Source organism: Gymnoscopelus microlampas, assembly GCF_963454915.1.
Source record: "Gymnoscopelus microlampas genome assembly, chromosome: 23".
Taxonomy (NCBI): Eukaryota; Metazoa; Chordata; class Actinopteri; order Myctophiformes; family Myctophidae; genus Gymnoscopelus; species Gymnoscopelus microlampas.
This window is the reverse complement of record NC_139960.1, coordinates 31,930,682-31,945,854: the sequence shown is the minus strand read 5'-3', so window position 1 is coordinate 31,945,854 and position 15,173 is coordinate 31,930,682. Positions and strand designations below refer to the sequence as shown.

Below are 15,173 nucleotides of genomic sequence, written 5' to 3'. Positions count from 1 at the left end.
AATTGCCCATACTAAGTAAAGTGGAGTTCATGTGATGTCAAACATCCATTTTCAAACCAGGCCATTTGGAAATGCTTAACTTTATGCCTAACTTTCTTAATAATTGTAACAAATAATAATAGTACATTTTGCATGTTCTTGGACAGACTCAATAAATGCACTGACTTTTTAGAGAATTCTAAATAATTCTAATAATTTATGGAAAAAAACATCTTGACTGAAATCACTACTACAATAGTTCATCTGTTTGAATAAAGAGCTTTGTCAGCAATAAACTCACAGGGAAGCTCCTGTACATTAAACAGGTGGCGAGGGTACACCACAGGTAAAGCGTGCCATGGAGTGGAATGCTTGGAGTCTGTAGTAGACTTTGGTGCATTTGGTCCACTGTCTTCTCAATATTAAGCAGTTTTAATTATTGTTCAATTGATTCTGAATAAAGGTTATTTTAAAGGTTATGTTAAACTGTTATTTCCTATGTGGCTGGATTTACATTCAACAAACAAATACATAAATAAATAGATAAAAATAGGCAAAATTGCTTTATCTATGCAATAAAACAATCAAACACTATTGTCTTTATACATTGAATTATCTTCCACAATCCACAAACCTCAAGCTGCATTGAATGGAAATGAGTACAATAATGAATACATGTTGTTATATGGAACTTTGGACTAATATGCCCATGCAAGTAATGTATAGGCATAATGTATGACATGCAAAAAGTAGCTATATAGCCTATCGTTATGTAGCCTATGACATATATTCCGTGATTAGCCTGAATATATTACTAGTGGATGTGTTGTATGCTGATTCATTCATGGTCAATCACATAACTGCTTTTCAACATTACCTTTAAGAGCAGTGCACTGCTCAACACAACATCATACTGGTAATTTCTACAGTGTCATGAAAGAAGAGACTCAGAAACATAATTTCTCTCAAGAGCAAACATATGTTGTTGTGCAGGAGGTACAGTCATCAAATGACAAATACCAACACCTAAAACAGACCACCAAGAGTACAATTAGCTTGGAGGAACCTAAGCAGTTAAGAGCAGATACAAAAATGATTGATATCAAAGTTAAACAGACAAACATAATATACTATACAGTATATAAGGTGGATGTGTATGGTTTTGTAAATGTATATCTGGTCCGGTATACAGGGGACAGCTGTCCTCATTGACACGGCTGATGATTTGCAACTACATTAAATATTAGGGGTGCACCACTACTTCATATAGTACGCATTCTTAATACCTTTTTTTTTTGAGAAGTCACCTATATTTATGAGTATTTTACATAATAGGCCTATTGTGTTTTTCTCGCAGTGTGCAACAACTGCAACAATCTTTAGAATTTCAGCTTAAATGTAAAATGAGCTAGATTTACCCTTTGAAGTACCTTTAACTTATCTAAATGATCCTACTCAATCATCAGTGTCTGCCGGCAGAGACCCTGTCCAACAGTTGTTAAACAACTTACTATCCAACACACCTGTCCCTCTGGGTTATGGGATCTAAACAGATCTTGAACCTAGTATTGTGAATCTTACCGTACCGTGGGTACTGTGTTGAGTGAATCGTTACTTGCCTATCATATGCCAACAACCCGAAGCAAATAATAGCCTCAGAGTAGATCAATACATTGTTTTACTTTTCAAATAAGAAAACACATTGTTCAGCAGCTTCTACTTCCTATCATTGATTATGGTGACATCATATATCAGAACACCTCTGAGACACATCTTCATTCATTAAATGTAGCTCTACAATAATATCTGTAGATTTGTCCTTACAGTACACATTTGTACTCACATAGATTTCTACTCAGGTGTCCTTACAGTACACATCACTGTGTTCTGTATGATACGCTCAATTGGTTATCTCCTCATGATAGGAGACAATTTCATTGGTTGCTTTTTGTTTTTAAATGTATTTATTTTAATTATCCATCTTATCTGAAAGAGCTTTTACATCCGTACAGTTCAAGATATCCATTAAGACATACTCTCAACAACCTTTTTTTGAGGTACCTGCCGGTATACAGAAAGAAATTGGGAGACGTTCATTTAAGTTTAAAGCACCTTCTGACTGGAACAATGTATCTGCTTTACTTAGATCAATTACTTCATTTCCTGTTTTCAAAAATGTCTTTGCTTGATTCGCTCAAATCTAACTGTTCTTGCTTTTGATTCTTGTTTTATATAATTGATTGTATTTAGATTCTGATTCTTTTTATTTTATTTTTTTCACCCATTTATTTGTTTTTTGTTTTTTAGATGACATGTGTAACAGATGTAGAATGGTCTGGGATGGTGTGAGAGCACTCATGTGTATGTTTTGTCGTTGTAATTGTTGATTTTTATGTGATTGTTTTGACAAGTCATTGTTTGTGTGTTGTGCCTGAGGCCCCCCTGGAAGACGAGATGATGCATCTCAAGGGGTTTATAATCAAATGGAACATCTCCACAACACTACAACCAGAACAACCACCACCACATACACACATAAACATAACCAGAACCACCAGTAGTACGTCCTCCACACAACCAGTACTTCCTCCACACAACCTAGAATAAAAAAGAAGGATGGATTACAGGGGCGTGTCCCAGCGTAGTACCGGGGTATTGCACATGCGCAGTAAAATCCTGCCTGAACATACAAAAAGGCTCAGTAGATGGCAGCGTGTGACCCTTAAACGGTAGTGTTTGTTTTGTGTCACTTCAGTAGCCACGGAGACCTGCTGAAGATCTTTATTTGCTGAAATGAAATGTTAATATGGCCTAAACAAGTAGGCCTATTTAGTGCCATAATAGGCACAATTGTGCGGCATGTCAAAGAATGAATATTAGCCCAAACTTGGATATGGGGGTTTATGTCACTTTGTTGTTGTTCTTTATAACTATGTAAGTCATTTAGTCCACTTGTGTATTAGAATTACAAACCTCCAGCTGTTTAGGTGCTCAGTGGAGAGAACAACAAACACACACCTCGACCGACTGAGAAGGGATCCTGGGGGTTTTTATGTAGCGCCTCTGCTGGAACACTCCGTCGTGCACTTCCTGATAACACTGCGCATGTGCAATACCCCGGTACTACGCTGGGACACGCCCGTGTAATCCATCCTTCTTTTTTATTCTAGCACACAACCAGCAATTCCACAACCAGTACTTCCTCCCTGGGATTTACTATCTTCCAAACCCTGGCTATGGCGGAGTAGAGTGTGTACCATCTTCATTAGGTATTTCACCTGCTTTTCATCTGACTTGCTGTTCTCAAACACATGAAACCTTTCACCACACTGTCTAACTGTGTTCTTCAGGACAGGGTCCATGCCATTCACAAAATCCTGTATGGTCATCTGGTCACATTTTAGCCTGTCCCCACGAGTAAAAAGAATAATTGTTTTATCTTTTTTAAGCACTAAAGCTTTTTCCAACTTGTCCAGTATATCTCTCTCACCATCTGTGAATCTGCCCACCTCCATCACCAGTAAATACACACAAGATCCTCCTGACTGACAGAGCTCTCTGTATTTCTCTGCATGCAGTTGGCTTTGTGTTTGCATTTCTTCATCAAAGAAGTCTGGTGTATCAATTACAGTAACATGTTCATCAAAGATATCAAATTCTTCCACCTGACACTCTTTGGTAACAGGTACTGCACTGGCTCTTGATTTGAACTTTTTCTTTCCCAGGATTGTATTTCCACATGCACTCTTTCCAGTGCCTGTCTGTCCAAGCAGAACTAGTTTGATGCTGTCATGGGTTCCTGTCAGAATTTAAGAGATTAGGAAAATCAGCAATGCAAAATGATAATCTATCTATGCAATTGATATGTCGATGAAGATATTTTATTGCTGTCATCGTTTGGGTAAAGTATGTGATAAACAATTGTTTCCCAGCATTCACTGTTTTGGACTCATCCCTATACAGCTTCTTTTTTTTTTTTTTTTTTCAAGATCTTTTTATTGTTTTTTCCTATACAGCTTTTTGATTGATTGATTGATTGATTGATCTTTATTGACAAAATGCATTATGCTGATATACTGATGAATTCCAGGTGATAATTTATATTTACTATATATTGTAGATCTAGTCTAGCTAAGAAGCAACTGATAATAGCTTATTGCATACAGTACCTTTTGAGAGTGGGGTTATATTTTCCTCTACGCTCTGAGGTCTGAAGAATAAAGCATAACATTCCGGGAAAAAATTACAAAAACAAATAACACACACACACACACACACACACACACACACACACACACACACACACACACACACACACACACACACACACACACACACACACACACAAACACACACATATATGGTAATCTGAAAGTCATCAGTTCACCCCCCAGTCCGCCCCAAAAGCGTCCCTGAGCAACTCTAATTTCTCCCCAGGTTTTGTATTAATGGCACATCCCCACACTGCTCCTAATCACAAATACCCATGCATATCTAAAGGAGACTGAATTATACAAAAAACAATTATTACAATAGACCATATTCACACGGCGGCCATATTGCCATTAAGTCAATGAAATGCCACCCCAGTTGCCACAGCAAGTTTTGGAATTTAACATTGTGTTGCTGTCAGCAACGCAATGTTAAATTCCAAAATGGCCGCCGTGTGAATATGGTCTGTTATAATGGAGATAATAATACATTATATTATAATACAATCATAATAATAATATGTATTACTATTAAAATGATTATTATTATCATTATTATTATCTGCTTTACCTGTTGGTGTTGTGCGTTGGACACGGAGACCCCATTTCAGGCTGAGATGGTGTCATTTCGCTTTCAGGGTCTGATCCATTCCTGTAATACAAAGATAAAGCGAATGATGCGTATACTGCATGCCATGCGAGCCAGTTCAGACTTCCTCTTGCTGTCAGCGTCCCTGGACTGTTATTATGCCTGTTTGCTGCCACCACCACCCCAGCACCACCAGGGGGCTCTGCTCTAATAGTTCTGTTGATAACTGAATGGGTAGAGTCTGGTAATATGAAGGTCACCATTTCGTCCAAAGTGTCCCTGAGCAACACACGTAACCTCTAATTGCAGAGGACACATTTCACTTTTAAGTAGAGGCAAATATGCAGTGACACATACCCTAAAATATCTAAAGGGGACTGAATTATAATAATAACAACAATTAATATAATGATAGTAATAATAATAATAATAATCTGAAGTTCACTGGTGCTAAAGCGTCCCTGAGCAACACACTTAACCCTTCATTTCTCCCATTCCCTCATTCTGTGTTAACCCTTGCATTGTGTTAGAAACCTGCTGACACTTGACCCGTGATTTAACTCAGCCCAAAATACTCAACAAATTTTTTTTTTCATTATTTTTTTTCTCCCACCTCATAGCTGACTTATTATGCATTCATATCCGTGGAAACACTTTTTAAAATATTATGTTGGGTTTGGGTTTCATCTTTCAATATATCTTGTTTTCAATTATAAAAATGATAAAATTCACTCATTACATTTCCTATAATGAAGACAATGGATAATGATGTTATCTAGCTATAATAGACTAACATTAGAACACACTTCCAAACTTTTTTTGGGAAAAAATACTGCACTTCCCCACTGCTCCTAATAGATATTATGGGTTAAATGTGTATAGGCGAATATACAGTGACAAATACACTAAAATAACTAAAGAGGACTGAAAAATTACCATCATTGTTTTTTTGTTTTAAGAATCTGCTTTACCTATTGATGTTGTGCGTTTGACACGGAGACCCCGGTTCAGGCTGAGATGGTGTCTTATGGTTTACAGGATCTGATCCATTCCTGTAATACAAAGGACAATACAATATAAATGTTTACAATAGCACAGTTAGTTTAAAGACCTTGCTCCTTCATTTGATTTATTAAATCAGGATTATCTATCACAAACAAGGTCATGTAAGGTTTAAATTCCAAAATTGTTGAACAAGAAAAGACAATGTCTGGATTTCTTGGATGTATACGTATACTATATTCTAGGTATACTAAAAGTATATTATCTGCAAATTGTCATTTTCATGTAGAATTTCATCTTGTGCACTGGAAACATTCCCTGGGCGGTTTGCAAGGTTTGTTGGAGCACTTTGGTTTTCCACTTACATCTTTTTTATGAAAATAGTAACAAATATTGATTACATTTTTCTTCATTTTTTTTGTTTACAGTGTGTAGTGCTGAAGTAATATTTTCTAAAATGGCACCAAATAGTCATAGTCAACAGTAATAATCATTACTATTACAAATTGAATATAGTTTTTGTGCAATCAGGCTACAAGGTCCTTGAGATTTTCACGTATATGTAAATAAATACATACAAAGAAAATATAGATATTCTATATAAAGTATACTTAATTTAAGTTATCATTAAAGTACTTACTGTAAGACATTTTGTCCTGCTCTTGTGGTAAGTTGTATTTCTCCAGAGAAATGGGCTGGAACCTGATCTGAGTCAGTTTTATATGTGACTGTTATGTTAATAATATGTTAATTAGAGGGTGTGTTCAAAATCATCTGTGTAGATAAAGCTACCTAGATATTCTCACATTCACTGTTAACAACTGATTCAAGAAACAATGGGTGGAATGCAATCCGTTCCTGCAGGTACGTTTAAAATTCAAGAATTAATCGTGGGTGGGTGCTACATTTAGGTATTTATTTGTGCCAGCATGAATGTTGTATAAGAGAATACATTTTTGCTTACTAGATAGATACGTAATACTAAATTGTTTCTCAGCACTATACGAGCACCCTTTTTAATTCATGCGGAAGGATCTGTAGCAATAAGGCAAGCAGTATTCAAGACAAGTTCAGTGTTTATGTTTGATAGTGAACTGCAGAGATTGCCGTACCTGCTTTAACTATCTCTTTGTACTATAAACACAATACCGGAGTTCAACCAAACCAGTTTGGCCTCATCCAGATGACTAGGAAATTAGAATAGTCTCTTAGTATTTTACCTTAGTATTAACCCTATTAATTAGGTCTGATGAATAACTTTGGTGATTTCCTAATTAAACAAATGTCAGTGGTTTCAGAAACCGTTACGGTCACATACTGTGTACAGTAGGTGTATAACATTTTCACAGGCTATGTTTCAAGGGCCCTGGGTAGGCAACCTGGCCTGGTGGGGATTACTTTTCTAGTTTAACTATAATTCACATCTTTTTCGTGATGATAATGATGATGATGATGATGATGATGATGATTATATTGTTTTAGGTGACGACCTGAGGATTGTTTTGATTGGAAAAACTGGCGTGGGAAAGAGTGCCGTCGGAAACACCATCCTTGCAAAGAAAAGATTTGTAAGCAAAGCCTGTGCCGCATCAGTGACAACTAAGTGTCAAAAAGGGAAAAAAAGAATGTGGAAGAAACGAAATATTAGTGTAGTTGACACACCAGGAATCTTTGACACAACAATAACTGAGAAAGAATTAAATAAAGAAATAGTGAAATGTATTCAGCTCTCAAGCCCTGGTCCTCATGCATTCCTGCTTGTCATCGCAATTGGTCGATTCACCCAAGAAGAGAAGAATTCTGTACAAGCTTTGCAGGAGCTGTTTGGGGAAGAGGCTTACAAGTACATGATTGTGCTGTTCACCCGTGGTGATGATGTTGGTTGCAACATTGAAGGGTATGTGCAAACCAGTGCAGATCTTCAACAAGTAATCCAACTCTGTGGTGGCAGGTTCCATGTCTTCAACAACAACATCAAATACAACAGAAAACAAGTCGTCGAGCTGATCGAGATGATTGATGAAATGGTTAAAGCAAATGAAAAGACATGCTACACAAATGACATGTACACAGAGGCAGAGGATATGATTTCACAAGAAGCAACAAGAAGCAGGTCAAGAGAAGAGGCTGAAAAAAAGTCATATGTATTTAGATTTATTGACGATCTGACAGGACGTATCAGACGATTCCGAAATGTACTTGGGTGTGGGCTGTGACAAAACAATGAAGGCATATCCCTCCAAAACAGAAAATTATGAAAACTTACCCGGGTGTATTAGTTAATCATGTTTCTTCCTAAGATTATGAACAATGTTTTACAGAAATAGCTAATACACTAAAAATTGTGTGACATGATGATCAATTGTAATTCGGAACTAGCCCCTGTAAAAAGTCAAAGCCTCCACCCCCCCCCCCCGCCCCCCCCCCCCCCCCCCCCCGAACTGCACATATTTTTCTTTTTCATTACTACTGGTTTATATGATGTTTTTGCATCATATTTTGCATTTTGTGTTGTGTATATGTCTCTCATTAAATGTTTCGATGAATTGAGTACAAAGGACCCCAATGGAAACAAGCCATTTTCTTGGGTATAATCCTCTTTTTTTTTTGCAAACTGCTAATAAAGTATTCAATCAATCAATGTCTTTGCGTCTTTTTAATGTGTCTATTTTGTTTTTTATGTGACAAGCACCATGAGTTGCGGAGAACAGTATTTTGCTCCCTTGTATGCCTATTGTGGAATATGGAAAAAACAATAAAACTGATTCTGAAACTGATGTACTTGGGACAAAAACTATGCTATTGAATACAAATGATTAAAAATAGTCAATGCATGTGATATGATTGCTACATTTAACATGACTGACAGCTTTGTTATTTTTTTCTTCATGGATATGTATATAATCTGGGATTTCCATATAGTTTCACAATGATTAACATAAGCAGTTTATCAACTGTGGATTATACAACAGGTAGTTCCGACCAAGCAATCTGATTGGTTGAAATAGCTTTCTAGCCGTGCTTCAAACCAGCATCATAGCACGGGCCTAATCACATTAATAAATCACTCCGCACTGCAGTCCAGTCCGCACCTGATTAGACCATATATGGCACAGCTGTGCTGTGAAGTCACGCTGTCCCACGGTAGGAAAACAAACAGACAGTAGCCTGACCCACCGCCGCCACCGGAGAACAAACAGCTATGCAAAATGGACTATGTTGTTAATTTGGTGGATTTACGGTTGATCAATGGTTAGAAGGTTATAAATATCCTTCTGTGTAAAGTAAAATTACTCCCATTTCGTTAACAGTCCAGTAGGCTATATGCTCCGTCGTACGACCGTGTCACGTGGCCAAAATAGCCGATCTACAACGACGCGTTGTCAGCTTGTAGATCAGTTATTTTGGCCGCGTGACACGGTCGTACGACGGAGCATATAGCCTACTGGAATTCATTCCACTGCGCAAGCATTGATAGCTCAGCTGTGTTGATGAGACGGTGCCTCAAACTCAAAGCCTGCTACAGGGACTATTTAATGTCTCTCAGTCAAAAACTCTTCTCTTTACAGGGAAACGGACAATAGCGAAACATTTTTATTATTAATTGCCCCACAATATGAATACATTTGGATGTGTTTTGTTGGTAACTGTTGTATAATCGCAATATTACACTCGAGGGTGTGCTTTACCTTACATTATTGGCACTTCAGTGATGCTCGCGGAACTCGGCTTCGCCTCGTTCCTGACCGCATCACTGGCGTGCCAATAATGACGGTAAAGCACCCCCTCTCGTGTAATATTGCTTAATTCTCCCCCACTCTCTCTTACATTTGTTTTAATACCGGCTGTATTTATAATCAGATTATATGTCATTTTTGTAATATATTTGTGTGTGATTGTCAGTGCAAATAGGGAGTGATTTGATAGAGCTTTGCTATTTTTGTGCGACATACCGTTGTACAATGAAATGAAAAATAGGCCTTAAGTGGTTAGTCAGACTAATTGACTTAGTCAAACATATATATATATATATATATATATATATATATATATATATATATATATATATATACATTATCATTATCCTAAACATTTCAATTTCATAGACATTTTTGTCTTTTGAACTGGTTTCTTTCCACAGGATGATGTTTGCTATATAGGGACATTTTGGAGAGAACGTTCTCTTCTCAAGAGCAATCCTCTTTTCTCTGAAAACAGTTAATTGACATTACTATTGCAATGTGAATATAGTTTTTCAGCAAGCATTCATTTTCTCCTGCTTTTGTGGCAAGCTACACGCCCCTAGAGCCATGGGCTGACCTGACAGTTTTCTGTTATGTAAATAATATGTTAATCATGGGGTGTGTTCAAAGTCATCTTTGATATAAACCGAACAAAATATTTTCAGATTCAATACTAACTGTGCTGCCTTGACAACTGATTCAACGTAAGATGGCTTCAGGTATGTTAAAATTCAGGAATCTACACATCCTGGTTCAACTTTAATTCACACATTTTGGATTATTATTAATATTATTATTATTATTATTGTTCATTATTACTATTATTAATATGATTATTATTATGATTATTATTATGATTATTAAATATCATTATTATTGTTATCTTTTTAGGTGACAACCTGAGAATTGTTTTGATTGGAAAAACTGGAGTGGGGAAGAGTGCCGTTGGTAACACCATCCTTGGAGTTGGAGCGAGAGAATTTGATTCCAGATCCGCTGCAGGCACAGTGACTACTAAGTGTGAAATGATCAATTGTTCAAGGAACAAAAGAGAAATTAGTGTCGTGGACACACCAGGAATCCTTGACACAACCCAAACTGTGGATGACGTCGCAGGGGAAATTGTGAAATGTATCCAGTTCTCATGCCCCGGTCCGCATGCATTCCTACTCGTCATGCAAATTGGTCGATTCACCAAAGAAGAGAAGAATTGTGTAGAAGCCTTGCAGAAGCTGTTTGGAGAAGGCGCTGACAAGTACATGATGGTGCTGTTCACCCGTGGTGATGATATTGAAAAAGGTCGCAACATTGAACAGTATGTGAGAGAAGCTGGTGCAGAACTTCAACATCTTATCCAACGCTGTGGTGGCAGGTTCCATGTCTTCAACAACAAGAGCAAGGACAAAAAACAAGTAGACGAGCTGATCAAGAAAATTGATATCATGAATGTAGGAAATGGGGGGGGAAACTACACAGATGAAATGTACGAAGTGGCAGCCGCGATCAGACAAGCAGAAGAGAGAGGGGAAAACGTAAGAGAAAAAGTATCAGAATTCTTAAAAACAATGAAACAACGTGTCGGGAAATTCATACTGATGCTAATAAAGTTAATTTAAAAAAGTAACTATACGGGTGGCTGTTCAGTAGGAGACTCAATTGAGTCTCTGCCGGTCATCAAATTATTGGCTTAGGAATGCGACAAAAACAGCAAAATATCCATGAAATCAAGGCTTCATGGGGTGTGTAATTGATAGAAAATATTATTTTTTTGGGTGAATACTCCGTTAACAACAATAGTTTGAACACCGAGCGAAAACAAAAAGAAAACTGATGATCAAAACTGTAAAAATATAGGTATATATAGTGTATCATCTGTACAAGAAGCATTTTTGCCTTTGTGGTGCCACCTACCCATTGTAAATAAATGATAGTAATGAAAATAAATAAACATTTTATCATGTACTGTTGGACTTTGTACAATTAATTTGGCTGTGTATTCCTGTTATTGACTTGCTCTGCTCTATTGTGTATTGTGATTCAGCTCCCTCTTTAAAGGTTGTGATATATATATTACAGGGTCTAGAGACAATCAGCAAGTGTGCACGATCATGTGAAAACCAACAGATTCAGGACAAATATGATAAACTGACAAACATTATTCACAATCTAAAACAATCTCTTTCCGCATAACATCTCTAATAGTCTATTTTTAAACCAACTCTGACTGCTAGTGACTAATACTAAATACTGTGGAAGTCTATACCAGTAATTGATTACCCTTTACATAACAGTTATTTTTAAAGCATCAGTTCTGGGTTTACTCAGGTGAAAGCACCTCTCAGGGCTTGCCTCTTGCCATAGTTGTGACTAGCAAGCAACAGCTGAGAAGAGAGATAAGCAGTTTACATGGTGTGCTGTATGAATGTTTTTCAAAAACAGCTACAAGCTAGTCTCTTACCAACTCTCATCCATGACAAGTCATATGCATTAGGCTATTTCAATACTGGTCCTAAATGACCAATGCAAAGCTTGTCTCGCAGCCCTATTTTGGGTAAACTGGATTAATTTAGTTCTTGTTTAGATGCATTTGACCAGATTGCTGCAGGGCAATAGTCAAGATGTGACAAGGCAAGGGATTGTATAATTTACTTAGTAGTTGTGTTAGTTAAAAGATAGGCACTCCATCTTATGATTAAAATACTTCTGCTCATTTTTGTTACTATGTTATTAATGTGAGTGGCCGAAGAAAGTCTTTCATCTATTGTAACTCCCAGCAATCTGGCCTCCTTAACTTTAACAATATGCTCCATGCAAAGACACTCTTAACCATTTGTTCCTTTCTCTGAGCATGATTTGAACAAATAAGACATTTGGTTTTGGAAATATTAAGTTTCATCTTATTTTCAGTGACCCATTTAGAAATCAGCGAGACCTCATAGTGTACTGCTAATAATTTTTTGACAGTATTGCTACAGGTTTTGTCCAAACGTCACGCAAATCGGCACACAGTATCTCTATAGTCATCAAACGAAACGGGTCTTTCAGATTTGTCATATTCCACCCTGATTGGCTAAAAATGGCTTCCAAAGTTTGCAGGAGTGCTCGTTTTGAACAAAATGCCTAAAATCCTGAACACAGCGTGCAATTTCCGTGAAGTTTTGCACATACATTCCCACCATGCCGAGGAAGAAATGCCACTAGAAATGGGAGTTTTTTATTAATGACGGTTCAACAGAGAGATGGAGCTAAATGTAATAGAGCGTCGCAGTTCCCGCCCACTTCCTGGTGCCGGAAGTAAATACTCAATGCATTTTTCCCATTGACTTTTACATTAATTTAAGCCTAGAATCAAGCTATCCAGGATAGCGGTGAATCATGACCATAAAACGTTTGATTCTGTGAAAAAACTTTTTTCAAAACGGCAAAACAAAGGGTATTTATTAAATATAGTATATCATATCATTAAATATAAAATTAAAAAAAATCACAGAAAAAAAGGATTCACCGCTATCCTGGATAGCTTGATTCTAGGCTTAAATTGATTGATATAAATATTTTTGGAAAAGTCAATGGGAAAAATGCATCGAGTATTTACTTCCGGCACCAGGAAGTGGCGGAACTGCCATGCTCTATTCATCACATCACCTCATTAGTCCTGATCCAATCAGATCAGCTGAGCTGATGACTGTCCCTTTAAAAGCACTCCTCCTTCCTTGTCTCACTCATTCTCATGCTCTCTGTCCAGGCAAACACACACTCACACAGAGAGCTCAGCTCACTATTTCACTAGCTTTTCTCAAACAAGCTAAACATCAATCTTTTCATGACTAGGCTTCAACCAGCACAAGCCTGGTCCTGCAGCTTTTCAACTTGCAGCTTCACTTCTCCTGGATGCACCGATGGCTGCCTCGCCTGCGTTTGGCCCTTTATGCTTCCAACAGATACAGTGGTACTGTTGTTACTGCTTTTTACTAATTAGAATATTTCAACTACAGCTAATCATGGTTGCTACAATGTTACTGCTACATCTTAATTCCATGATCGTTAACACTACTGCTTCAATTCATGCTTGGCAACTTGTTACTAGTGCTGTTTCTCCTGTGCTACTAGGCTATGCTAAGTTTAGCCACCAGCTTAACTGTGTCCCAGTAGGTGTTGGTAGCCTCACTACTTCTCAGATTTGCTTCTCCATGTAGCTTGTCAAAACTACATCAGTAATTTATTCTTGGGTATGTAAAGGGCCCAACACATTCGTTCAGAGTACATCTTTTCTCTTAAGCAAGCAACAAGTAGGTGTGCTCTGCTCCGTTGCATATACACACAGAGCCAGCAAGTACGTGGCAGCTCGCTTTTCTCAATCATTGTTAGGGTGAGTTAAGTTAAGAACTGGTGCTTCTGTCAATGAAGGATTTTACACCACTCCTTTGTTTACTAGGCTACTTCAGCAAACACCAGCCTGGTTCTGCAGCTTAATGGCTGCCTTATTCCTAGCTTGATCCATCAGTGATAGTGCAACTGCTATCATGAATGCTATTAATTTTGCTAAAAATGCTGGCTGCTGCTTCAGCTAATGCTACTTCCATTATAACTATCAGCTAATGTTACTGCTGCTAACATGACAACTATGCTATATCAACTGCTGCTACCATGACTTTAATCTTAAATGCTAACTGCATTGCTGCTACAGCTTCAGCTAGCTACTTTACTCAGTCTTCTGCTATAATGAAGGTAATCCTTACATCTGCTACTTAATTTCAAATGCTGCTCCTGAGGTTAATCATAATGAGTAAGCAACTTTTACTCAGTCTGCTGCTTAATGACTGTAAACTTTACAACTATTCTACTTGACAACTGCTGCTACCATGAGGTTAGTCTTGAGCCTGCTTATGCTGACTGCTTGCTACTGCAGTTTCATCTAATGCTACTAAAGTTTCACCTAATGCTACAACTGCTGCAAACATGAGGTCAGCATTGAGTATGCTAACACTGTCGACTTGCTACTACAGCTTCAGCTAACGCTACAACTGCTGCAAACATGAGGCTAGCCTTGAGTATGCTAACACTGTTTACTGCATTGCTACTGCAGCCTCAGCTATTGCTACAACTACTGCAAACATGAGGTTAGTCCTGCTAATGCTGCGGACTGCTTTACAGCTACTTGGTAATTGCTGCTATCGTGATTCATTATTATGCTAATGCTATCCTTCAACTAGGGTTGCCAACATCCAGAACTGGAGAAACGGGACACATGCACGCGCGATTTTTTTCGGGTTTCCCGCGGGTAAAGTTACTTTTTTTGTTACTTTATTTCGGTTTTAGAGTTAGGGTTAGGGTTGGGAACAGGCTGACATGCCACACAAACAATGATGCCGTTCCCACCGGAGAAAATCTCACACACACACACACACACAAGCACTCGTGCGAGCACTGTGCCTGCCCTGTCAACTGAGCGGTCCTAGCGCCCTTCGCATACAGCACACAAACACGCAGCCAGACACACTGCAGTGTGCGCAAACAGAAATATATTTTTTATTTTTCCCTTTGCACCGGAGTCCGGGACAAACAAAGTCCCGTACGGGACACGCCCCTTTTGGCTCAAATACGGGGCGTCCCGGCTAATACGGGGGGAGGCATGCGTTAATCCGACAG

General features: G+C 38.0%; 3 protein-coding genes across 3 annotated transcripts; 2 read left to right on the top strand and 1 right to left on the bottom strand.

The window, feature by feature from the left end:
- Positions 1–529: 529 nt before the first annotated feature.
- On the bottom strand, positions 530–6,453 carry LOC311039839 (GTPase IMAP family member 7-like). Its single transcript, XM_084049842.1, has 5 exons — positions 6,422–6,453; positions 5,751–5,831; positions 4,762–4,842; positions 4,149–4,189; positions 530–3,778 (listed from the first exon to the last, which is right to left on the bottom strand). Exons 3-5 carry the CDS (start codon positions 4,815–4,817, stop codon positions 3,141–3,143), a joined length of 735 nt encoding a protein of 244 aa, XP_083905968.1. The 5' UTR covers positions 4,818–4,842; positions 5,751–5,831; positions 6,422–6,453; the 3' UTR covers positions 530–3,140.
- Positions 6,454–6,606: 153 nt separating this feature from the next.
- LOC311040152 (GTPase IMAP family member 4-like) lies at positions 6,607–8,018 on the top strand. Its single transcript, XM_084050247.1, has 2 exons — positions 6,607–6,645; positions 7,264–8,018. Exons 1-2 carry the CDS (start codon positions 6,618–6,620, stop codon positions 7,995–7,997), a joined length of 762 nt encoding a protein of 253 aa, XP_083906373.1. The 5' UTR covers positions 6,607–6,617; the 3' UTR covers positions 7,998–8,018.
- Positions 8,019–10,128: 2,110 nt separating this feature from the next.
- Positions 10,129–11,486, top strand: LOC311040153 (GTPase IMAP family member 9-like). Its single transcript, XM_084050248.1, has 2 exons — positions 10,129–10,243; positions 10,416–11,486. The coding sequence occupies exons 1-2, from the start codon at positions 10,234–10,236 to the stop codon at positions 11,138–11,140; spliced, it is 735 nt and encodes a 244-aa protein (XP_083906374.1). The 5' UTR covers positions 10,129–10,233; the 3' UTR covers positions 11,141–11,486.
- The last annotated feature ends 3,687 nt before the right edge of the window (positions 11,487–15,173 follow it).

Coding starts and splice junctions, on each gene's coding strand:
- LOC311040152 (XM_084050247.1), top strand. CDS start 6,618: ATGGGTGGAATGCAATCCGTTCCTGCAG. Junction 6,646..7,263: donor AATGCAATCCGTTCCTGCAG/GTACGTTTAAAA, acceptor ATATTGTTTTAG/GTGACGACCTGAGGATTGTT.
- LOC311039839 (XM_084049842.1), bottom strand. CDS start 4,817: ATGACACCATCTCAGCCTGAAATGGGGTCTCCGTGTCCAACGCACAAC. Junction 4,190..4,761: donor CCAACGCACAACACCAACAG/GTAAAGCAGATA, acceptor TTTATTCTTCAG/ACCTCAGAGCGTAGAGGAAA. Junction 3,779..4,148: donor TATAACCCCACTCTCAAAAG/GTACTGTATGCA, acceptor AAATTCTGACAG/GAACCCATGACAGCATCAAA.